This window comes from Macaca mulatta, chromosome 4 (assembly GCF_049350105.2).
Source record: "Macaca mulatta isolate MMU2019108-1 chromosome 4, T2T-MMU8v2.0, whole genome shotgun sequence".
NCBI lineage: Eukaryota > Metazoa > Chordata > Mammalia > Primates > Cercopithecidae > Macaca > Macaca mulatta.
This window is the reverse complement of record NC_133409.1, coordinates 14,055,399-14,081,787: the sequence shown is the minus strand read 5'-3', so window position 1 is coordinate 14,081,787 and position 26,389 is coordinate 14,055,399. Positions and strand designations below refer to the sequence as shown.

Genomic DNA, 26,389 nt, shown 5'->3' with positions numbered 1-26,389 from the left:
TAGTCTCACAGGCCCTCACCCACATGACAATTAACGTAGCTAATTAAAACGTACAGCTTCATTTAAAAGCACGACTTAATTGAGTAGCTTTTAGCCATTTTTAGCCCTATTTTCTCAACTACAACAGTGTCTATATGCTTTTGAACAAGAGAAATACATTTATGCTGAGGTCTTATATTTATGCACTTTAGAGAAAATGCAAAAAAAAAAAAAAAGCCACAGAAGAAATCATGATTGTATCTAATGAGTTGAAAGTCCTTCTGTCCCCATCGTAAATAGCATTCAGCCTCTTCAGATAGTTCCAAATTATAGTAATCTTTAACATACTCTTGTTGCTTATAGAAATATAGTCACCCAAATGCATACTACTATTTATCTGAACAGGTCACAGAAAAAAACTATCTCACACTCTGATAAAACTCACAGACTCACCATAGTCAAGAGCCTTACCTAAAAATGATGAGAGCAGGAGTAAGAGTGTGTTGGTGTCTTCATTTCCAAAACATGACGAAGCATTAGTGATGTTTTCACTGAAGTTCCATAAAGTTTTACAAACCAAGCAGGCCAGCTGCCAATCAGTAGGACCAAAATCTCTTAAACAATCCACTAACCTAGTAAAGTTCAAATTGAGAAGTTATTAGGTCAGAATCTGTCTTTAATATTGTTAGCATGATTATTCTTCTGTGATACGTAAGTATAATCCAGAGATCACTTAAAATAATTCCTTATTTATAAAATTAAGTGGTTACAAAGTAGCAATAATCTACTTCTGCACCTTTTTTTTTTTTTTTTTTTTTGAGACAGAGTCTCACTCTGTTGTCCAGGCTGAAGTGCAGTGGTATGATCTCGGCTCACTGCAACCTCCACTCACTGCAACCTCCGCCTCCCAGATTCAAGCAATTCTCCTGCCTCAGCCTCCCAAGTAGCTGGGATTACAGGCATGCGCTACCACGCCCAGCTAGTTTTTATCTTTTTAGTAGAGACGGGATTTCACCATGTTGGCCAGGCTGCTCTCGAACTCCCAGCCTCAAGTGATTCACCCACCTCGGCCTCCCAAAATGCTGGGATTACAGGCGTGAGCCACCATGCCCGGCCTATTTCTGCACCATTTTAAGTAGCCAGTGGAATCTAAACTCCCTCTTCAGCCTCAGCTTAGGGGCTTCCCAATGTTGAAATCCCTTTGCCCCACAGGAATGATGAGAGGACCCAAGCTCCCGAGAACACGATGTCCTTCAGATCCCGAGTCAGTACCCTACACCTGGAAACTTACTTCTTAATGCCACCTCCTTCTTTCAGGATGACACGCTTGTCTTTATCCACAGTGAGATTGAGGAGAACACCACAGGCAGAAAAGCAGATATCCTGATGCTGAGCATCCAGCAGCGCCATCATGAACCTGTGGACTACGAGGGAAGAGCGCAAATGCAGCCCAGTAAAAGCCCAGGGTTCCCAGCTGTCTCTTGTTTTACAGATGGTACAGGGGAAATGGGGAGTGGTTTGCAAACCCAGAATCCCTGTTAAGGGACTTAACTCATTCTTCCTAAGGCTTTATCCATCACCCGGCAGTGGGTTCCCCAATACCCACCACTCCCAGAGCCGGCTCCCCCATTCCCCAGATACTGCAACACCTGACCCAGGCAGCAGCTGCCTCTCCACGGCAGTGAAAGAGTCCCTGCTGGTGGACACGAGGGAGCACAGGTGACACTCATCTAACTGCCAGTTGTTCTCAAGGGTTTTCCTGAACCTCCAGCAGCAACTGTCTTTAAATACACAGTCCTGGAGCGGGGAGCTGGCTCCCGGTGGGATCATTCCTGAAGTCTCCCAGGGCCACGTGTAAGACTCAGACTGCTGAAAACCAACCTGTGGCAAGGCAGGCCTTCCAGTGTGGGGACATCGCAGGGCAGCACAGGCTCCCGCCTCTGGGGAACCAGCTTCCCTTACTCCTAGGAAATGCAACTGGGAACCGATTGTCCTGTTTTCTCATCCCTCAGCAGATGCTGAGCAAAGGGTTGGGGAAGAGTGAGTGAAGTGTGCATCCTGCCTCCTTCCATGGGGCATGCACCTGAGAGGGGCTGCCCTGTTCTAGCCCCGGCCCTGTTGACTGGGTTGGGCAGTGAGCTTGGCAGAGGCAACATCACATACATATGTGCTCTTAAGAGGCTAAAGAGTGCCCAGCAAAATGTGCAGTTATCTGTAGGTAGTGAGAGCTGGAGCATGGTTTGCTGCTGCTGCTTTTTATATCTGTATTATTGAAATTTTCCATTACGAACATGGAAGTTATATTTTTAAAATTATTATTGTTACATGAAATATTTGAGACATACAAAGAGTCAAAGTATACTAATATTTGAGACATACAAAAATATTTGAGACATACAAAGGGTATAAACATGTGGGTACTTGCCACTCAGTTTAAGAAATAAAACATTACATTCCAAACAGCATGTGCATAATAAATATAAACAATTCTTATTTGTTGATAATAAATAACACTATAGGTCTAATGATAATCTTTGGACATCCCTTTCCTTCCAAAGGTGAATGCGGTCTTTTTTTAATTTTTAATCTTTATCTTTCAGAGGTAGGTTCTCACTCTGTCTCCGAGCCTGGAGGACAGTGGCACAATCATGGCTCACTGCAGCCTCGAACTTCTGGGCTCAGCTGATCCTCCTGCCTCAGCCTCCCAAGTAGCTGGGACTACAGGCATGTGCCTGTCTGGCTAATTTTTAATTTTTGTAGAGACAGTGTCTCACTATGTTACCCAGGTTTATCTCAAACTCGTGCCCTCAAGCAATCCTCCCACCTTAGCCTCCCAAGGTGCTGGTATTATAGGGTTGAACCACTGGACCCAGCCTGAACCCTGTCTTAAATTGGAGTTTACTATTTCCAATTACTATTTATACTGTATAGCATCACTACATGAATACCTATGCAGAAGCAATACCCAAGATAGTTTTGTATGTTTTAAAACTTATATTCATGGCATTCCTCTGTATATATCCTTCTATTGCTTTTGAATGCTAGAGAACATTTTATTGCGTGAATATACCATAATGAATTTGTCCTCTTGTCTGTTGAGGGACATTTACGTTGTTTCTACTTTTTGCTATTATAAGCAAAATGTAATAGATATTCTAGTACATAAAAGAGAATGTCTTCTTGAGAATATGCCCCCAGACAGAAGTGATGACTCAAGATTCACTGTTTCTGTTAGACATACACACACCCCATCTTGGTGCACAGAAGGCCATTCACAAGGGAGAGGGGAACACTGCCTAGGTCCATCTTGGCATCCTGAGCCAGGAGCCTTAAACACAGAGCTCTACAAATCTCAAAGCAGAAACAAGTACAACACTGTAATGACTCAAGCTCCAAAACCACTCCGCTGATTATTGGCAAGAAGTGAATGTTTATGAATTCTAGTGTCATTAACTCACCATTGTTCTGCACAATGAAATCGCAGACATCACGGTCCTGGGAGAGATTTCCGAAAACACGCACAGCCTCCAGGATTCCATCCATGTTGTTACTGACAAGAAGCTTTAAGAGCACTGGATTTGGCGACCAGAGAAATTAAATCAGTGAATTTAAGTTTTAACTTAAAGGTTAATGGAAATCAACATCATACTAAATACTGATAATTTTAAAATGATAATAAAATACAAACTGTAAGGGACTTTAGCAAGAACTAAGAAACTAATTTTTCCCATTTCTAGTTTCCCCATATTCTAATTTCTTAGAATCATCAGGTTCTAAGTAAGACATTTTTGTACCAGAAGGCAGAAGATAGTAATGTCTCCAGCTCTGTGTTTAGTTAATAAAATCGAAACCTCAAATGAGCACTCATTTATCCACATCCGACTCTGAACCTTACATTCAGCAATATATAGCTTTTTGTCTTGAATTATGGAATTCTTCACTTGGTAGTAAGATAAATTGTTGATTGTCGCTGTAGCATTGATCACCAGCTCCTCACAATCATCAAGTGACTTGTATTCTGAAATGAAGTGAGGATAAGGGAGTCAAAGACCCATTGCAGGAGTAGAACCAAGCACGTTGTAACTACAGCAACAGCAGGGCCAGGAGCAGGCTGCTGTCATGGCAGGGTCCCTACAAAGGCCCTGGAGAGGCAGCTTTACCACTTGATTTCCCCCGACTCCTCCTGCACGGAAATGCCCCAAATACAAGGGCCAGCTCCTGGCCAGAGCGGAGAGGATACTGTCAACTCAATCCTTGCAGCCAGGAGGTTTGGAAAAGCCCGGCTGATCTGGGCTCTGTGTCTGAAGTAAAGCAAAGGGGCCAACATGGCAGTGAGCGGAGCCATCTCTATTCCCGCCTGTTTTCTGGGTTCTCAGGCTCTCCCAGGGGCTCCTCCCTGGAGTCTTTGCCCTACTTCGCACACCGCCTCCTAACAGAATGGCCCTGGGGTCATGATCTGTCCGTGACTATGAACTCTAGAAGACACCTCTGGCCTCCTCTACCACCCCTGATTCATCTCTCAGCACTTGCTGGCTTCCCTTCTTCCACTTTTGCCTCCCTAAATCTATTCTCAACACAGTTATCCTTTAAAAGCAAGTCAGTTAATGCCACCCACCTCATAACCCATGAATAGTCCACGTTGTCTGGTCCACAAGACCTACCTGGCAGCTCCAGGCCTTACCTCTCTGGCCTCATTTGCTCCTCCTACTCCCAGACCACCAGGGTCAACCACAGCAGCCTCCTGGCCTCCTGGAATATGCCAGCATGCCCCTGCCTGATAACCCGTGCACTGCTGAACTTTCTTCTGGAACATACTCTCCTCCCAGTTAGCCACTTGGCTCACTCCTTACGTCCTCCAAGCAGTCGCTTAGAGGCCGCCTTGTTGGACATACTTTCCGTAACCTCCCTATTTAAAATAGTACCTGTTCTCTTTTCTCTTACCCTGCTTTAATTTTCTCCATAGCACATATGACCACCTGATGTTATATATGTGTTTAATGTTTGTCTTTCAGCCCTAAAATGTCAGCTCCCTGAGGCCTAGGGATGTATCTGTTTTATTCATGGCTGCATTCCCAGCTTCTAGAACAGTGCCTGGCACATAGTGAGTGCTGGATGCAAGAATAATTGATCCTCTAGCTTAGCACATAAGGCCCTTAGGGGTTTTTGTCTCTGCCTCCCACTCAGTGTCCAGACTCATCTGTTGACGTTTCTGGCCACAGTGTCGGGAAGAGCAGATGCAGGGCTGCAGCTGGGAGTGGTCCCAGTGGCATCAACATAGCACGGACATGGGCAATGGCAGAGATGTGGCAGAGTGGAGACTGTGCTTGGCAGAGACTGGACGGGGTGTGAGGGAGAGGAATCACCTGGGTGCACATAACTGGGTAGATGCCTGAATTAAGGGCACAGGAGGAGGGCCGAGTTCAGGGACAGGTCATGAGCTCAGCTTCAGATATGCTTCTGAAGCACCCCCAGGAGAGGAGGGGTAGGCAGTTGGATACGAGTTGGGCAACCAGACTGGCTGAGCAACACTGCAAAACCCTGTCTTTACAAAAAATACAAAAAATTAGCCGGGCGTGGTGGCACGCGCTTGTAATCCCAGCACTTTGGGAGGCCGAGGTGGGCGGATCACTTGAGGTCAGGAGTATGAGACCAGCCTGGCCACATGGTGAAACGCCGTCTCCACTAAAAAGACAACAGTTAGCCCGGCGTGATGGCACAAGCCTGTAATCCCAGCTACCTGGGAGGCTGAGGCAGAAGAACTGCTTGAACCTGGGAGGCAGAGGTTGCAGTGAGCCAAGACTGCACCACTGCGCTGCAGGCTGAGTGACAGAGGGAGGCCCCATCTCCTGTATGAAACCGAAGTTTTTCCTCGGGGAGCAAGCGGGGCGGCTATGAGCTAAGGAAGAGGACTGTGCTTGTTCTTAAATTCTCTGACTTAAGTACCGCCCCCTTTGGCCATCTTTTCCTGTTCAGTGAAGAGAACGGCCTTTTTATAAATTACGATGTTGAAAGGAGCGCTCAGTCATTGGTAGGCTGCAGAAGGCGCAGACTGTTCCTTCCGCCAGTGCCCTCCCGCTAGAGCAGACAGCACAGGCCCAGTACGTGGTAGACGCTTAATGGATACTCGGAAAAAGAATAAAGAAAGACCTGACTTCCTGTGTTTTAGTTTAAGTACATAAAAAGGGAATAAGGAACTGAATTATTTTGGTTATCAATATGGATTCTACTGTAAGGAAATATCCTAGTTATGGTAAAAGAAGGGACAGAGGACCTCCAAAATTCTTCCCTCTTGCTTTGGCCATGACTCTGAAGCCAGAACCCTGTGCTTCCACTCACTGGCCGTGTGACCTTACTCAAGTTATTTAACCTCCCTGAGCCTCAGTTTCCTTGACTGTAAAGTGAGCATGATCATTGCACCTAGAGTTGTTACAAAGTTTAAATGCATTCAAGGGTTTAAATGAATGCGTGGCACATAGTGGGTGTTTCCTTGACTGTAAAGTGAGCATGATCATTGCACCTAGAGTTGTTACAAAGTTTAAATGCATTCAAGGGTTTAAATGAATGCGTGGCACATAGTGGGTGCTAAGTAAGTGCTTATTAAATGAACAGATGGGCCATCCAGAATGACCGCTCATGGGGGGCGGCTCAGGTGAATGTCTACCTCTTGGGCAAAGGGTCTACAGCCTTGGTTTCCTCCAGCCCCTGACTGATGACACTAGGCCTTGGGCAGTGTTTGGGGATCTGTTTTATTTCTCTTGCCTTGGTAGGAGAATTCGTTAGCTTGTCCAGAACATGCAGGGTAGCTCTTAGGTGTCTAACCTCCCAAAGGACCACACGTTTGATTAGCAGGAGTGGTGTCCGGTACCTGGAACTAGAGGGCAGGTCCTCACAGCTGCTAAGCATTTATCATGAACAGCACCAGGCACTTTACATGCATGTAACCCCCAAAAGTCAGCTACTAATAAGTTTTACATGCACTTACAAGAATTCACACCCACAATAATTCATTCTCGAAAGGTGCATCTGTCTCAGTTACCTTGGCCTGTCATAATAAAATACCATAAACTGGGTGGCTTGAGCCAACAGAAATTTATTTTCTCACAGTTACGGAGGCTGGAAGTCCAAGATCAGGGAGCCTGCGCGGTCAGGCTCTGGTGTCTCTTCTTATAAGGGCCCTAACTCCAGCATGAGGGCCCCACATCATGGCCTTATCTAAACCTAATTATCTCCCAAAGGCCCCATCTCCAAATACCATCACATGGGGGTTAGGACTTCAAAGATGAATTTAGGGGTCAGATGAGAACACTGAGGTTTAGAGAAGTTCAATACCTCGCCTGACTTCACAGAGCACACATCTGAATCCAGGTCTATTTGACCCTACTATCCTACTCTTTCCACAGAACCCTGCTGAAGTCAAGGACCCAGTGTTGCTGAGTTCCCATTGGAGCTAGTTGGGGCAATAGACTGCTTCCAAAAAAGCATGACAGAACCATCCTACCCTCTATAATTGACTCACGGATACAAGAAAATCTGGAATTTGGACTTGCCACTAAGTCAGCAAATCTCTGAGTCTGGTGACATACTGAGAGGGTCAGTTCTTACTAGAAACATGATTGATTTTTAAAAGACCCTCTGCAATGAGGCTGACCTCTCTAGGCAAGTCCTGGGGTACAAGCAACTCCCTGTGAAGGGTGCAGGGCTAGAGGGAGGTAGGAAGAAAAAAACCCAAGGGATGCCCTTCCCACGTGAATAGGCGAGGGGGCCATGCCACAAGAGCCATCAGGCTGGGAGGAGTGCTCAGCTCTGAGAGTAAACAGGACAGCAGCAACTCTGACTTCAGTCAGCACAACCAAGCCCTGGGTAGGCCCTTTCGATAGTCACAGTCACAGCCCAGCACTGGCCCTGCGATGCTCTAAGCTGCCAGGCCTGTCGGAGGGGGCAGGAGGCCGTTCCTGGAATGTGATCACCACTCCACACAGATGCAGATAAAACAGGTAGGAAATCCCCAGAGACCAGTGTAGAAAGGGCTTAGCAGGGCTCAGAAACTCACCCAGGAGTCGAGTCATGTAAGGGGAAGGTAGAAGGGGGTGACCCCCTGTCAGGGGTGACTTTTGCTCTTCTATAAACTTTTATTTGGAGATAAAATCTTTCAGGAGAGAATAGAGAAGGGATCACCTGCTTGTCCAAACAACTGCCTAAGGCATAGGAGGCAAGAGGCCTGAGCCATCACGGGAGAGCAGGGTTTCTTCACTTCTGCTCAACCTCATATGGTACCAGGCTCTAATACAGAGACTAAAACATTTCTCACAGGGAGGCCCTTGACCACCTGTATCGGGAGCAGCCAGGGAGCTTTAGAGAGAGTCTCACTCTGTCGTCCATGCTGGAGTGCAGCAGTATGATCTTGGCTCACTACAACCTCCACCTCCTGGGTTCAAAAGATCTTCCTGCCTCAGCCTCCTGAGTAGCTAGGACTATAGGCGCCCACCACCATGCTTGGTTAATTTTTGTATTTTTAGTAGAGACGGGGTTTTGCCATGTTGGCCAGGCTGGTCTTGAACTCCTGGCCTCAAGTGATCCACTCGCCTCGGCCTCCCAAAGTGCTGGGATTACAGGCATGAGCCACCGCTACCAGCCTTTTTTTTTTTTTTAGACGGAGTTCTCGCACTGTCGCCTGGGCTGGAGTGCAGTGGCACAATCTCAGCTCATTGCAATCTCTGCCTCCCAGGTTCAAGCGATTCTCCTTGCCTCAGCCTCCCAAGTAGCTGGGATTACACAGGCACCTGCCACCACGCCTGGTTAATTTTTTTGTATTTTTAGTAGAGACGGGGTTTCACTATGTTGGCAAGGCTGATCTCGAACTCCTGACCTCATGATAACACCTGCCTTGGCCTCCCAAAGTGCTGGGATGACAGGTGTGAGCCACCACGCCTGGACCTCTTTTTTTTTTTTTGAGAAAGGGTCTCACTCTGTTGCCCAGGCTGGAGTGCAGCAGTGCGATCATGGCTCACTGCAGCCTTGACTTCCTGGGCTCAGGTAATTCTCCCACCTCAGCCTCCTGAGCAGCTGAGATCACAGGCGTGTGCCACCACACTCAGCTAATTTTTTTTTTTTTTTTTAAACAGAGACAGGGTTTTGCCATGTTGCCCAGTCTGGTCTAGAACCCCTGGCCTCAAGCAATCTGCCTGCCTTGGCTTCCCAAAGTGCTGGGATTATAGGCGTAAGCCACCATGCCCAGCCTCTTCCCTCTTTCTCCTACCCCAAAGCATCACTTTCTTTTGAGTCAAAAGCAAGTTATTCACTCTTCCTTTATAGGTAGAAATGTAATTTCTAAGCTCATAAAATATTTATAAGATGAGGAGTTTTTTCACTTTATATGTGAATATTAACAATTGTGGGATCATGAATCATGCATAACTCTACTCCTTGGCTGTTCACAGCCATGCGCCCCCAGTCCAGGTGTTCGAGGTCTGGTCCTCAGGCCCTTCCTGGGCAGCCACAGTCAGGCAAAAGCATTAATTCAGCAACAGATGAGAACTTCCCAGTGGGTTTCAGGCTTCTGCTAGATTCTGAGGAGCCAGAAAAGCCAGCGTGGCTCCCTGAAGCACTGGGTCTCAACACTTAATGGACAAAAGACTCACCTGGGGGCAGAGGAGGCATTAAAAGGCAGATTTCAAGACTCTAATGACATTTTATAGAGGCAGTTTCTGGGCAAGGGCCAGAAACCAAAAAGGGTATTTTAATGAGTCCCACAGCTGATTCTGCAGCAGTCACATCCCTGGTCCTGGGCTGAGAAGCCCTGCTCAGTGTGGTGAGTGGATCTCAGGAAGGGGAGAGGAGCTTCAGCAGACACGGGCATGCTACAGAGCAAATGCTGAACATTTTGAGGTTGGAACAGAAACTGAATTTCTCTCACTGTTATGTGCATATTCTTCCATGCGGCTTAATGTGCAGTCAGCAGCTTGGAAAAGAGTTCAAGCCGAAACACAGAGATTGCTGAGTTATCTACACGGAAGTGGTAAGTCATGGTGCAGATCCCAGTCAGAATTGAAGAGTCCTTTCTCTAGACGGGTGACATGTGATGTGGGGTGCGGGGAAGCACAGGTCAGGGGCCCAGCGACTTTGCCACTTGCTCACTTTGTGACCTGTGAAAGTCACTATATCTCGCGGAGCCTGTTTCCTCATCTGTGAAATGATGAAAATAACAAAAACGTGCCCTGACATTGTTGTGAGCTAACAGATATGAAAATGCGTTTTCAACCGTAAAGCTCCATAGTGAAGCACGGCCTTGTCACTCACACGCCCACAGCCGGACTCTGCCACCCGTCCCTTAGCTGTGTGCGCCTCGCTTCTGCCCTTCTCAGAAACTGTGGTTCTTGTCTGTGCACCCGATGTCCCTCTGCCAAATACACTGAGTTCCTTGAAAGCACATGCCAGCCTCCATTTTTAAAACCTTGTTCTAAACTGAATGTTGGTGTCCCCCAGAATGCACATGTAGAAGCCCTATCCCCTCAATGTGACTGTATTTGGAGCTAGGTCGTGTGGGGAAGTGATAAAGGTTAAACGACGTCAGAAGAGTGGGGCCCTTATCCAGTAGAGCTGGTACCCTTACAAGAAGTAGAAGGGACCCCAGAGTGTGCTCTCTTTAGCACATGAGGACCCAGTGAGAGGGCAATCAACCACAGGCCAGGAACGGGAGCCCACACCAGACCCTGACCCTGCTGGCATCTTGGTCTCGGACTTCCAGTTTCCAGAACTGTGAGAAAATACATGTCTGTTGAAGCTCCCCAGTTTATGAGATTTTGTTATGGCAGTCTGAGCAGAATAAACAAAACTGAATGCATAGCACAGAACTCATTACCCAGAAAGAGCTCAGGAAATGGCTCTTGAGTTGAATAGTGGAGGCGAGGGGGAGCAGGGAGTTCACAGTTTGCTCCTCCAAAACATCATTTGTGTCAGGCATTAAGCTTCCTTCCAAAACAACAACATTTTTCACAAGTATGGTTAGTAGTAGTTAATTTTCTTTTTTTTGGAGACAGAGTCTCACTGTGTCACCTAGGCTGGAGTGCAGTGGCACGATCTCAGCCCACTGCGGCCTCTGCCTCCTGATTTCAAACGATTCTTCTGCCTCAGCCTCCTGAGTAGCTGGGATTATACGTGCACACCACCATGCCCAGCTAATTTTTGTATTCTAGTAGAGAAGGGGGTTTCACCATGTTGGCCAGGCTGGTCTCAAACTCCTGACCTTGTGATCCACCCACCTCAGCCTCTCAAAGTGCTGGGATTACAGGCCTGAGCCCGCAGGCCCAGCTAGTAGTGGCAAAATTGATTACCTTGGGTTGCAGTTAATTTCCCTACACACTAGCAGGGAGATGACAGGCCTAAAAAGTGTAGGGGTTGCCATGGACTGAATTGTGTGCCCAACAAAATTCATATGTTGAAGCCCTACTCCCAATATGCTTGTATTTGGAGATAGGGCTTTGAAGAGATATAGCAGGTTACAGAGCCCATAAGGGTACGGTCCTAATATGATAGGATTGGTGACTTTATAAAAAGAGGAAGGGGAGAGAAAGTCTGTCGCCTACTCCACAAGTGCTTGCACCAAGGAATAGCCATGTGAGCACACAGTGAGTAGGTGGCTGTCTGCAGGCCAGGACGAAGAGCCCTCACCAGGAGCTGAACTGTCTGGCACCTTACTCTTGAATTTCTCTGCCTCCAGAAGCACGAGAAATAAATTTCTGACAAAGTTGTCCAATCTGTGGTATTTTGTGATGGCAATCTGCACTAATACAAGGGGAATTAATAGGACTTGAATGACTGGGGACTGTAATTACAAATAATGTAAGAACCCGAAGAGGAAAAAAGAAGGAATTAATTTTAATTACGTGGATTGCCCACAATATTTGGGATGTGGGATTTTAAACTCAAATATTTGGAATTTTAAACTCTTTGTGGTTAGTTTAGCCAAGTTTTCTCCAGTTGCTAAGTATAATTTTTTAAAAATTGCAATGTAATTCACAAACCGTAAAATTCACCCTTTGAAAGTGTACAATTTGGTGGGTTTTAGTAATAATCTCTATTACTATGTTTTCTTTTCCTTTTCTAAAAATCTGGATTACTTTTAAGACAGTTCTGAACAGAAGAGGGAATTTCCTTCATACAGCTAAGACTTTTGCATAGGGAGCCACTTGTGCTAATAAAATCCTTATCACACCTCAGACACAGAACTGTATTTGGGCTGCGGGAAAGCTGGTTGTGCCTGCTGCGGCCAGTGGGCCGCGGTTCTCACCCAGCGTGGTCAGGAGCAGGCCCACTATCCCCGGGTTGGCAGCCAGTACCGGGCCCACGCCCGGGTGGATGGCAATGTTGGCCAGCACGCGGGTCAGCTTGATGAGCACGTCCTCTGCCTCTGACGGCGGCCTCTGCGCCCTGTGCTGCTCGCCTCGTTGGCCCGCCGGCTTCTGGGAATGCAGATCCAGCTGATGGAACGTCTGGAATAATGACAGCAGAGTTTGGATGCTCCCTTTCTCTTTGGAAAATTGTTCACGAGCCTGGTTATTTTTCGCCGTCAGGTTGCCAAGAATAAAAACAACACGGACGACTAAATCCTGCAATAAACAAAAGACAGAGTCACAAGTGCAAAGGGGGCTGGAACGCATTGTGGGGCAGAAGATAGTATTTAATTTATTCACAATTGCATTAATAGTAAAATGGAACACATCTGGCTTCGACTCACTTGTACAGTATTTGATTCCCAAGAGCAGTGCAAAGTGAGAGAGGAGATTATAAGCACCTGGCAGCAATGAAAGAATACAAACTGACTGATGCGACCAGCAACGCCTCTTACCTTCAGATCCTTCATCTGAAATTCTGGCTCGCCTTTCTTTTTCTCCTTCAGAGAACAATTAGTTGAGTGGGACAGCATTACTAAAAATGTGTCATGGAAATCTAAGTTTTGACAATAGCCGGTTTCTTGAAATTCCAAATCTTTCCTTAAAATTTCATCTCCTGCTGAAGCATGGTGTTTTTGAGTTTGGGCAGGATTGACACTTGGGACTGGATAATTCTTTGTTGTGGGGAGGTGTCCTGTGCATTGTAGAGCATTTAGCAGCATCCCTGGCCTCCACCCACTAGATGACAATACCTCTCCAGACGTGACAGCCAAAACTGCCCCTCCACAGCGTGGAGAAGTGCCGCGTTACGTAGCTACACTACTTTAAGGCAGTATCTACCAATTCTTGCCCAGGGTGGTGGTTACATGAGTGACACCTTTATAATTACTTGCTGAATTGTGCATACCTGTTTTATGCACTTTTCTGTATATAGGTTATATTTTACAATTTTAAAATGTTTTTACAAACCCTAAGCTGAGAACATTTTAAAATTAAACAAGATACAAAAATCACTGTGCTTTTAGTTTGACAACAATGTCCAGATATGAGTCCAGACCAGCCTTCCCCATGGGTGTCAACGAAGGTGACCTGGGAGGAGGAGATTTTAAATGAATACTCATTGGAGGGCTACAACTGGCCTGGATGGTATTATATCTATATCTATATATACAGTGCCAGGCACTGTGCCATTTTATAGTCAAGAAACTAGGGCCTGGAGAAGCCGCCCAGGTCACATGGCTGGTGAGGGGTAAGGTCAGGATTTGATTCTAGGGTTACCCAGACTCTAGAGTCCTTTCTACACTAACATCTGCCTCCCATACAGGGTGTCATGTACTTTTTCTCCTCCTTTGCCTTCTTGCAGAACAGTTAAAGAATTATCTCCTTTCAAAATGCAAATATGTCACCAGAAGGGACGATCATAAACCTGACTTTGTTGATCGGGTCAGTAATTAGCAGCAGCCTTAAGAAAAAGGGACAAAGGGGCAAGGGCTGGGCACATTTTCATCGAGGAGCACATGTCCAGGTGCGATGCCAGGGTGTCGGGTGTGGCCAGGAAATTGGGGAAGATTGGGGGCAAAGTACAACTTTTGGATTTACCTAGGCCTTCTCTGCCAATACCAACTTGTTCCTGCTTGTTCTTGCTAAAAGAACCAAAAGTTTTCCCTGACACTCACTGCAGAGAAGCAAGGCTGCTGCTTGTACAACCGGACACCATTTGCCAAACATTAAGGACCGTGGCTAATGCTACAGCAAAAACTGGAGATGGTCCAGGAGAGAGTTCATTTTTGGAGACATTTCAACTCACAGCATTCAACCAACCACAGTGGTCATCCAGTTAGGAGACCCTGCTCCTGACTCCACCCCAGGAAATAGAATGTTAGTCCTCAGGTAAGTTCTTAATGCCAGGGGCCTAGGAATACACACACATAACCAAGTCTGAGAGTCAGTGTTCTGAAGAGCTTCTCACCTACTGAGAAGACAAAGCTAACATACGTGGGGAAACAGCAAAGACTAAAACGGCAGACGAAGAAGCGAGATGCGGAAGCGGATTATGAGTCCCAGGTCCAGAGCCAGGCAGGCTGGGCTCACACAGGTGCTTGGCCTCTCTGTGCATCCATTAACTTATTTGCAAAATGGAGACACAATTCGTACTGTGAGATCACATGAGATACAACAGGCAAAGCACAAATTGTATTGACCAATGATTAGGGCACTGCTGTGAACTCTTTTTATGTCCTAGCAATAAAATGCTAACTAATAGCAATAAACTCGGTGGTGCAGGCCTAGTAGTCTTACAAGAGTTTCGAAAAGAGGATGCTCCGGGAACAGTGTCAGGTTCAGCAGAGTTATCACGGAAGAATTTGAGTTCAACCTTGGAAGCTGTGAGATGCAGAGAAATGTGGAGGGGAGCATGGGGTTGGGTGGGCAGCAGAAAAGTCTTTTTTTTTTTTAACTTTTTAGGCTCAGGGGTACATAAGCAGGTTTGTTACATGGGCAATCTTGAGTCATGGGGCTGTGGTATGCAGATTATTTCATCGCCCAGGTACTAAGCTTACTACCCAATAGTTATTTTTCCTGATCCTCTTCCTTCTCCCACCCTCCACCCTCAAGTAGGCCCCAGTGTCTGTTTTTCCCTTCTTTGTGTCCATGAGTTCTTATCATTTAGCTCCCACTTATAAGTGAGAACTTGTGGTATTTGGTTTTCTGTTCTTGCGTTAGTTTGCTAAGGATAATGGCCTCCTGCTCTATCCATGTTTCTGCAAAGGACATGATCTCATTCTTTTTTTATGGCTGCATGGTATTCCATGATGTATATGTACTACATGGTCTTTATCCAATCCACCACTGATAGACATTTACGTTGATTCTGTGTCTTTGCTATTGTGAATAGTGCTACAATGAACACATGTGTGCATGTGTCTTTATGGTAGAACGACTTGTTTATATTCCTTTGGGTATATACCCAATAATGGAATTTTTTTTTGAGACAGAGTGTTGCCCTGTTGCTGGAGTGTAGTGGTGCAATCTCAGCTCACAGCAACCTCCGCATCCTGCGTTCAAGTGATTCTCCTGTCTCAGCCTCCCAAGTAGCTGGGATTACAGGCATGCACCATCAAACTTGGCTAATTTTTGTACTTTTAGTAGAGACGCGGTTTCACCATGTTGGCTAGGCTGGTCTCAAACTCCTAACCTCAAGTGATCCATCCGCCTTGGCCTCCCAAAGTGCTGGAATTAGAGGCGTGAGCCAGTGTGCCCAGCCTGTTTTCAGTTTGAAGAGGATTAGTTTGAGAGAGTATCTGGAACTATCTCCTTCCTGGGCCAGGGGTCATCTTCTCATTCTTTAATTACCTGACTGTTCCCTAAAGAAGCTGACATTTATGGGCCTTAAGTCTAAAACAAGCACACACAATCTGATTATAATACTTGAATCCCACTTCACATGAAATAGAGGGTTACTTCAAGTAACGCCTGGTGGCAAAGGCCCTGCCCTGGGCTCTGATTTGGTGGCTTCTCCTCCACCCTGATCAGACCCAACAGAGAAGCAGAAAATCAGTTTTCCAACCACGACAGAGGGTATTTCCAAGAATTAAGCATCTTAAAGAAGAACTTCATCTGATATTTTCTATGCTGAAGACTATAAATACAATTTTTGTGTAAACTTTGATACATGTTTTCTGCTTAAAGACTATATGAGTTTTAGTTCTGAAAATCCTAATAATTAATACCAATAGCAGCACAGTAGTAGCAGCAACTAACACATAGTACTTATTAGTACTTATGCTGTGCCAGGCATTGTCCTAAGTATTTACATATACAAATTAACTAATTCACTGACAATGATAACTTCCACTTCTTTCATCTGAACAAAGCTATTCACAGTATCTTTTACAATCTAAACCACAGTCTCCCTCGTACACTTGATAACAGTGATGTTAATAAGTTTTGGACTTCACCATGTTCCTGGAATTGGGCTCTCTTCTCTCATTTCCATAAAAGCACGTTAAACAAGACAGGAAATGCATTATGAGTGATTTTAAGTGATTGCTTAAGTAACTTAATTAATAGCTGCATTCTACACCCTAAATTGTTACCAGGACTAAACGATTTACCTCCTGAAATGTCATGGCATCTTCTAAGGGTGCTGAATTGTTGTTGTTGTTTTTCTTCCTAGGCCTTGCCATTTCACCTCCATCTACCTATCTTGCTTTTCTCTTAGTCCAGCTCAGTAGGCTTCTCCAGCCCTGTCCCACCTCCCGCTGTCAGTGTTGATTTGCCAGGATTTAGATCAGATCCCTGGTAAAAACAGATCTCCTCAGTGGGCATCATTCTTCAAAATTCAAATGACCTCTCCCCATTGTCACATGCAGTCTAATCTGCGAAGACTAAGTGCTGCTTTTCTTTTTCTAAAAATTCCCTCAGGCCCCTTACTCTTCTAAAATTCTCCCATTCTCTCATCTCTGTAGGTCCTAATGTGGCCAAGATTATTAAGCCTCCAGTACAGAAGAAGCAGCTCTAGGCTGTAGGGCAGGAAGAGTTAACACTGTTATAATACCGCTTTTCCTGCTTCAGATGGAAAAGGAGGGGGTGGTTCCTGGCAGCCGTGGTGCCAACTGAAGCATGGCATGCGAGATCAACAAATGGGATGGCAGATTGCACCGTCTGCAGCACCAAACTTCCAGCAACTGCTATCTCTGCTGACTGTTTTTGTCCTGTTTTTGAGGGTTGGCTATGGTACTTCTTCTTTTCTTTTTTTCCCCACCTTTCTTAAATATATTCTACATGGATCTAGGGAGCATGGAAGAGGCCAAAATAGAAGCCGACTCACAGGAGGTCAGCAGAGGTAGTGTTTTCTTATCTCCATGCAAGGGCTTGTCTTGACTCGTCTGGAATCCTGAAGGAGGCTGAGCAAGACAGCTTTCCAGGGCCCCTCTCCTCACCATGGGTGGCCTCTGCTCCCAAACTGTGCACTCCAAGGTCCTCCCAACCGAACCAAGGTCTGCGCTGGGCGGGATCATGAAGAGATTGTCTACTGTTCCACAGCCCAAGCCATCTCAAGTCTATAAAATATTACTTAATATTCTATAAAGATCTGTAAAAATTAAACCAAGGCCAAAATCATCTATTTAGAGAAAGCACCAATTCCACAGCAGAAACGATTTCATCAATATGCAGCTCTCCTTTGAGCCACAGATTCTCTCCTTTATTCTTAGACAATATCTGAGAATCATCTATAAATTAACACTCCACTTTTACAGCATTTTTATTAAATTTAACACAATGTTGCATATTCATATCATAACTATGTGGTTTTGAAATAGCAAAATGAAGATGAATCAAGAGAGATCTTTTTTTTTTTTTCTAAAGAAGGCAGTCTAGTATAACCAGTTCATATCGACTTTCTAATTTTACTTAAAACAGAATCAGCCTAGCAACAGCTACAGCCAACCAGAGCTTAGACAAACAGGTACACCTAGAGGAAGAAGACTGACCTCAACAGAGCTTTCCAGTTAGAGCCTGGGGGATATTGTCATTAGTTTCGCAGATGTTGTGCCCCAGTGAGCAAGCAAGTTACTCAATCTGAATGGGCCCCACAAGCCTGTGAATGAAATTACTCTAACTGGAATAAAACCAGGAACAGGGCACTGCTCACCAGGATGGTCTATGTTGAGTTCCAATGGTGGCAGCATTGGCAGCAGCCGTTGAATGTTATTTTCCATGGGAGAGACATTGGCCTAAAGCCAATGAAAGACATTTTTACCCCTATTTGGAGATGTTGGAACTGAGGCTTCAGGAGACTCATTAAGTAAGCCCAAAGTCAAACACTGGTGAAGAGAAGAAGCAGGACTTGAACAATCATCTCTGTACACACAGATGGTTTCCAAAACCACCTTCAGCCCAACTCTTCATTGCTCATCATCATCATCTTCCCCGTCCCCCAGCCCCAGCATCTCTGATTCCTCCCTGTCTCATCCCCTCACCAAGCAGTCACCAAGTCTCCTCAAACCTGTTGTCTCAAAATGACCCCCAGCTCCCTCCTGCCCATGGACCTAATCTGCCTGTAGACTGTTGTCAGAGGCCCTTTCCAGGCTCCTCCCTCTGCCGTCAACCCTAACACCACTTCTTGAAGCACAGCTCTTCCCTTTGCTCAAAAACATCTACTGCCTATTAAATGAATGTCAAAGCCAGCATCTAATGCACCATCTGGCCCCGTGCGACCACTTCTGTGCTACCTCACATTACTCTCTGCCCACAGCCAGCCAAAGTGAACACATTCCTCCCCGACTCCCACACCCTTCCTACCGTACCTTAAAATAACTCATGTGCATAACGTTGACTGTGGGGAAGAAACAATATCAAGCTGTCACAGAAAGAATAAACTATGTTCAGCAGACTCCACTTAGGAGGGAACTGCTTCCACTAAGTAAAGGAAAACATTTTAGGAAGATTTGTAAGAATGGGTTTAAATGGAAGGGGATGTAAATATGCTTAAAATCTGAAACCTCTATTAACCAGAAAATTAATCAAAATGCCCTGTTTAAAATATGGTTACAAACTTCTCGTGCCTGAGAGCTGAATCAGGATTTACAATTTGCTTTGTTTATCCAACCTTCCCACCCTCAAACAAAACCCAAACATTAATTGAGCTTGCAGGTGGCTTGAAGAACAGATAAATTTTAGCAAACTGGAAGATAGACTGTGCACTACCGCAAAAATGCTAACTGACCATAGGGCACCGAAAGTGGGTCAAGAGTTTGCCTACGTGTTTAACTACGTAAAATAGAAGAATCTGAAATGTTGGAGACTCAAAGCCAAGAATCTAAGTAGAAAATCATTTTAAAACCAGAAGAGATTATGCTTGATTCCCCCATCCATCTATCCATTCTATCGGCAATCATTTATTGAGCACCCACGATATGCCTTTGAATGTCACTCAAAAGTACCAGGGCAATGCTAGAATTTCACTGTGCTCGGTTCTTTTTCAAGCCAGCAGACATAAATCAGGCATTTGGATTCCGTGCTGAGCAAGGAAAGAGCCAGTTCCACAAGGGCAAAGCCAGCAGGAGCTGGAAAGAATGAACAAGCTAAGGGCGTATTGTGCAGCCTGCCCAGTCAGGGGCGCAGACCAAGGCCAAGGCTGAAAAAAGGAGCAAGCTCAGTCAAATGCTCTCGGCACCCACTGGGAATGTGCCTGCAGAGGGGCTGGGAAGACAGCCATAGGGCGTGCTCCTGTCAGGGAGGAGGCAGAGGGCAAGCTGGGAGCCAAGTCACCCTACAAAGGCACCAGGGGAAGGGGTGGAGGCACCTTCCTAACCAATCCAATGGCCCAAAGAGGATGGAGGGAAAGAGAAGGCACCTTCTTTCTGGAATGCTGAAAGGCTGTGGTTATATTCAAGATGAACAGCTAGAAAAATGGCAGTTGGTTTTACTTTCAGCCCACACTGTTCAGACATTCCAGCTCTCATTTCTGACACCACGATGGCTAAGCATTCCAAATCAGCGTTCACTGTGCATGCATACATGGCTGAAGACAGCAGCTTATGCCTATAGCAGTCTAAACAGAAGGAGAGGTGGGACTTTAAGAGCAGCACAACCAAGAATGAGTCTGGCAGTTCCCAGGGTTTGCAAAGACTCTGACGACAGTCCTGCTGCATCTGGAAGCTCTGTGGTAAAAGAAACAAGAAATTAACCATATCTACATGTGGAGAGGGTTAAATAGACAGTGGGTCAATGGATACATGTGATAGGAATGTAGACAAAGATTGTTCTTTTTGATCATGACCTTTGAAAAATATTGCCAGTCTTTTGAAAGTCTTATTTGAGGCATTTTACCAGATCTCTTGCCCAGCAGATATTTACAGAAGAAATGGGGAAAATCCCTTCATGTTCTTCCAAAAAACAAACCCAAACGTATTTTCCTGAGATGCTAAATGTAGCAACACTGACGTCAGAGGCACCTCCTGAGGCAGGCTCTGCCTCCCAAAGGCTGATAGCAACCCCACTCCCTCATTCGTTATTAAGCCCATCTGTTTGCACATTTGTTTTGTACCAAATGCAGTTTACACCATAAAGCAGACAATATGTGCACATTTCTTAAACGAGATTTGTCATTTAATTGATTTTTGGCCAGCGTTTTTAATAGATATTTTACCTAACTCTAAAGTTTAGCTTTCATACAGCTTCAAGCCGACCGAGAGGCTGTTTCATCTCAGTTTGTGTGTGTGTGGGAACTGGAGTTACTAGTTGCATCATGGATCTTGGACAAATTAACTACATAGATAAGAGCCAAAGAAGTTTCCCTTGCTCTCCCTGTGGAAGTCATTTATAGGAGCTGGGAGGAGTAGATGCCTTTTCGTTGAGACTGTTGGTGAGCCAGAAGCCCAGGCCATGCACACAACCATCACATACAGATGGAAACGGAGGCCCACTTCACTGAGGGCCATTGTGCAAACAGAGGCAGTGTAAAGCGGACCATATTCTAAGTGAACTCATCACTCTCAATTTAACTGTTGCAAACAACAGCATTTAGATATGGGTATATACCGCACTGTCTCAAAACAGGCCATCTGCAGGAATAGTAACTATTTTAAAGACGAAATTTGGTGCTTGTTTAACCTAACAAATGAACCAACAACTGGCGGCTTGTCTGGCCAACTGAACTGAAGACGCCCTCCCTTGGACAGGCGGCTCTAAGGGTCGTGAGGAGTAGAGCCTGTGCTCCTCTCTCCTGGGGGAGCCACTCTGGCCAGTGCTTAAAGCCTCATCAGTGTGATGGGCACCTTCAAACTAGGTTTCGTCCCAGGACTTATTTTGACACAAGTCTGGCAGCGAAAATTTGTGGAAAAGACGAATGTACCATCCTGTGTTCTCCAGCTAAGAAATCATTCCTCAGCTGCCTGTGCAAAAGGCAAAGGGCCAGTGGTTCCGACCACTTACTGGGAAGCCTATATCAGCACCTGGTGGGTCTTGTCAACTTGGTTCCTACTTTGTCAGGAAGAGCCACTGTCAGCTGTGCTCCTGTAGAGAAAGACTGACCCTGTGTGGCTGATTTGATTAATCACTTTAAAATCTTTTGAGGTTTTATGGGAACCCCTCTGCTGTCAATACTGGAGAAAATGGTTTTCAAGAACCACCTTAGTAAGTTACACCACAGGTCTCAAAATCTGCTGCTCATTTGAGTCACTTGAGAAGTCTCTTAAAAGTAGGTTATTGGGCCCCATCCCAGACGTGAATCAGAATCTCTTTGGGTAGGGCCTGAGCACCTGTATTTCTATTTTTAAATTAAAACAAAATTTTTAATTAAACCCAAATTTTAAGTGGAAAATAGGCTTAAGGGTTCTTCTTGTTTTGGCGTGTTTTGTTTTTGTGCGAAAGGGTTTCACTGTGTAACTAGGCTGCAGTGAAGTCACTCGATTTCAGCTCACTGCAACCTCCATCTCCCAGGCTCAAGTGATTCTTCTGCCTCATCCTCCCAGGCAGCTGGGATTACAGGCATAGGCCACCAAACCCAGCTAATTTTTGCAGGGTTTTTTTTTTTTTTTAATTGTTCTTGTAGAGACAGAGGTTTACTATGTTGCCCGGGCTGGTCTCGAACTCCTGAGTTCAGACAATCCACCTGCCGCAGCCTCCCAAAGCACTGGGATTACAGGCCAACCTGAGCCACCTGTGCCCAGCTGAGCACCTGTATTTTTAAAGCTCCCCAGGTGAATCTGACGATAAGTCAAATTGGGGAGCCACTCTGATTTAAATCAAGAAAAAATTAGAAATCTCACCACTTGAATACCCATTATTTGTCTTTGTAATAATGCTTTTTAAAAAATAATATGAATTCTTGTAAATATAAATCCTCGTTCCTCAATAATCCTCACAGTATAGGTGTGTAGAAAATAAAAGTGAAACCACTCCACAACCCCTCCTGTCGATGGACTTGATTTAGACTTTATATACTTGAATATGTAAAGTATATTCAGACTTCTCATATGTTGAAATCAGACTTTACCTTGACAAGAGAAAAAGAATGTAAAAATAATGGAAAATTTTGTGACTTTTGGTATCTTCTCATGTAATTCTAATTTTTTTCCCCTTTGATGGAAAACAACAGCAGATGGAGAGGAAATATTCTACTTTCTTCCAACAGTAACCAGCCCTGGTGCTACCTGGTTCAAAACAGGATTTCCCCCTTGGTGGACGGCAGCAGCGACCGGCAGCTTCCTGTGAAGCTCCCCATCCGCTGATAAGATCAGTTCAAGAGGCGTGTGTAGGTGACATTTCATTTATCACTATAAAGGGTTTTTTCCCTTTTCTTTCTTGTTCTTTTTAGATTTCTGTTTCTACGTTTTTTGAAAACGCGATTAGCCATAAACATGATTTGATTTAAAAGTGCACCTTAGAAAAATGAAACCTATGCTGATTCTAAATGTAGTCCTCAGGCTTTCAAGACAGAAGCAATATTAATCTCCCAGAACAAAAACAGGGAAGGTCTACTGACTCTGATTGTCTAATCATTTGGCAATGGCTATGTGTATTAAGAGACTACAAAGCTTCCAAAGTATTTCTCTACAACCCAAGTTAGTCTTGCAGGGATGTTTCCTAGAGCTGAAAAAAAAAATTATTATAGGAAGTAATAATTCTGTTTAATTAAGTTGCTGGAAGGCTGGTTCACGTTTTCACAATCAGTTCTAAGCCTCAACATGCAAGTGAATCCCAGGTGCAGCGAAGTGTGTAACCACTGCAGATCAATACACTCACATCAGAACGTTAAGAGGAAAAACAAATCGCATTTGATCAGCCACCTGGGCCACGGGAAACATGAAACTAAGATGCCATGCTGTTCTGAAGGAATTCTGTTTTGCTGTTTATGGCAGCCCACCCATGTGAAAATTGTGGGAAAAAATTCTTATTATATCCTCCTCCAAACTAGGAAGAAGAAAGCACATATTTAAGGAGGAAGCACTTGAGTATTAGAAAAAAATATTTTTTAACACCTTACAGGTGGCAAAGCATTTCACATACTCAAAATTCTTTCTTTCAGCACTTACAAGCTTACTTTGCCAAGCCTCATCTCGGTCTATCAGGACAAAGTCTGTGTTGTTTAGGAACTCGCAGTAGTGGGTAGGGCAGCTACATAATAATAACCATTTGGAGAACCACTAAAGAAATGTTTTTGAAGACTAATGGGAACTTCTGGTTAATGATTTTAGGAAGTAGTTGGGACACACAGCTACTTCCTTGTAGCCTAAACTCTTTCCTTGCTCATCTAAAATATTTTGGTTTTGAGGAAAATATGAGTTATGTATTTTTCTTACTAGAAAAAAATCAAAGTAATGAGTCAAAACTACAACATTTCAATCGTTATTATAAGTAAAAGTATTGAGTCAAAGTATAATTTTTTAAAAATTAAAAACACGACTCTCATAGGCTCATGAAATGAACACACTTAAAAAGTATTTAACTCATTAATGAGGGGGCCAATACCACAGTAAAGTTTGTTCCAAGCACAATTGAAGAACTGGGGATTTACAAGCACTCAAGATTTCTAGGTTATGTACAAACCTGACAAATGCCTACAAAGTAATAAAACCGTAACTTTTGAGGTGATCCTGTCTACCAGACTGAAACCTATGAATTAATGTATAAGTTTATTGTGTCTGGGATCTAACCAAATAGTAAACAGCAAGTCCAAACACCAATACGCTGGCCTAGAGAATTAATCCCTGATTGGGCCATTAAACAATGCCCTGGCATGCCTTTGTCAGGACATGCCTCCACCTATTCCACACCTTATCTCTAAGATTTGTATAGTTTTCCTTAATAATAGTGAAGTGGTTAAGGCCATACACATACTGCTTGGGTTCTCAGCTCTGAGTGTACTAGCTGGGGTACTAGCTGTGTTAAAGTCTTAAAAATGTTGCACTGATGAGGGAGAAATTGACTGGTCTTGCTTGGGAGGCCCCACAGAGGAGCAGACAAGAGAGTTATGACGACTTGAAATATGGAATTGGCTTTGAAGAGAAGTCACAGAGAAGTTTCATCAGAGCCCCTTAGGCTCTTCTCATTAAGTCTGTTCATATTCAATTTTATTTTAGGATTTTTAGTCTAAAATATCTGTCTAGCTAGCCAGCTAGCTAGTGATCAATGGCTCACTGCAGCCTGGGCTCAAGCAATCCTCCCACCTTAGCCTTCCAAGTAGCTGGGACTACAGGCATGTGCCACCACGCACAGCTAATTTTTTGTTTATAGAGATGGGGTCTATGTTGCCAGTCTTTTCTCTCTCTCTCTCTCTCTCTCTCTCTCTTTCTGAGATAGGATTTCACCTTGTTGCCCATGCTGGACAACTGGTTTCACTAGAGACTCGCACCACCACGCCTGGCTTATGTGTTGATACTGGAGTTAAAAAAGAAATTATTTAGGCAAATAGTGAGGGTAAGGAGGGCCTCAGTAAGGTTTTCCTTTTAATGAAAAGCAGCCCTCAAAGAATTTCTTTTCTAACAAAGAGCAGCCTGTAAAATCAAGCTGCAGATCTAGAAAGGCAAGCTAGAAGCTTGCACGGGTGAATGTTGCCAGCTGTGCCAATAGGAAAAAGGGTACCTGGGACTAGGCACGTCCACTATGGCAGCTCCATCTTCCCTTCTCTTTGCCAGTCACATGTGCAGTAAAGAGCAGGTAATGTGGTGCCGGCCAAGCAAAAATCCCATTTGTATGATAAGAAGATTAGGGTGGGGTGGCCAGCTTCTCTGCGTGCTATGTAAACATCACACCTGGTCCAACCAATCTTTGGGCCCTGTGTAGATCAGACATGGCCTCCTCAAGCCTGTCTATAAAACCCTGTGCACAGGCCAGAAGTCCCACTCGGGTGCCTCTCGTGCACAGGAGAGAGGGCTATTCTCCTCTCTCTTTCTTTTGCCTATTAAACCTCCACAATTAACCTCACTCCACGTGTGTCCATGTCCTTGATTTCCTTGGCATGAGGCAACGAACCTCAGGTGTCACCCCCGACAATGATGCCGTTTCAGTGTTACTTTCTTTTTTTTTTTTTTTGAGCTAGAGTCTCCCTCTTGCCCAGGCTGGAGTGCAGTGGCATGATCTTGGCTCACTGCAGCCTCCACCTCCCGGGTTCAAGCAATTCTCCTGCGTCAGCCTCCTGAGTAGCTGGGACTACAGGCTAATTTTAATAAGCTTGGTTATGAGGTTCCCTTGCTAATTGCAAACAAATAATTGCAAAAAAGCAAGTAAAGATTACTAAAGGCAGAGGTAGCAACCAATAGAAAAAGAAGAGAGAGAAAATCTACAAAGAAGATGCAGACATTTAAAGAACCTCATCAACAGACTCAGGTTTCCCATGTGGGACAAATAGCCTCTAGAGCAATAATTAATGCTTATAATAATGACCTTTGCTATCAAGAGGTTAAGTTAGTTTTAATATCTTCTAAGAAGGAAGAGAAACATGTAATATACTTGAATACGATTTTTGCCACAATGATTAAATTTAGTGATTAAAGTGATAACATGCATTTCTTTGATGGTTCTGAATAAACATGTTACTGTACATGGTTTACAAGGTGCTCTATATTCCTCTTTGGAAACTAAAATAATTTTAATAGGTGTTTTAGTCTGTTCTCGCATTGCTCCAAATAAATACTTCAGATTAGATAATTTATCAAGAAAAGAGATTTAATTGGCTCATGGTTCCGTAGGCTGTACAGGAAGCATGCTGCTGGCATCTGCTCAGCTTCTGGGGAGGCGTCAGGAAACTTTCAATCATGGTGGAAGGTGAAAGGGAAGCAGGCACATCTTACATGGCCGGAGCAGGAGGAAGAGAGAGAGCAGGGGGAGGTGCTACACAGTTTTAAACAAGCAGATCTCACAAAAACTCACTCACTCACTATCACGAGAACAGCACCGGGGGATGGTGCTAACCCATCCATGAGAACTCCGCCTGCATGATCCAATCACCTCCCACCAGGCCCCACCGCCAATACAGAGGATTACAATTCAACATGAGATTTAGGCTGGGACAAAGA

The 26,389-nt window shown here is 44.7% G+C and overlaps 1 protein-coding gene across 11 annotated transcripts in view; it reads right to left on the bottom strand.

Annotated features, from left to right (window-relative positions):
* The window catches only part of ARMC2 (armadillo repeat containing 2), a 219,886-nt gene that overhangs the window by 8,795 nt on the left and 184,702 nt on the right, over positions 1-26,389 (bottom strand). For 9 of the 11 annotated variants that reach the window (XM_077999240.1, XM_077999241.1, XM_077999244.1 and 6 more), the window contains 5 exons: positions 12,266-12,584; positions 3,875-3,997; positions 3,438-3,551; positions 1,271-1,403; positions 451-611 (listed from right to left, as the gene is read on the bottom strand). In XM_077999240.1, coding sequence (XP_077855366.1) covers positions 451-611; positions 1,271-1,403; positions 3,438-3,551; positions 3,875-3,997; positions 12,266-12,584 — 850 coding nt within the window. The remainder of the gene's footprint in view (positions 1-450; positions 612-1,270; positions 1,404-3,437; positions 3,552-3,874; positions 3,998-12,265; positions 12,585-26,389) is intronic. The other 2 variants (XM_077999239.1, XM_028847013.2) reach the window with 1 other exon arrangement.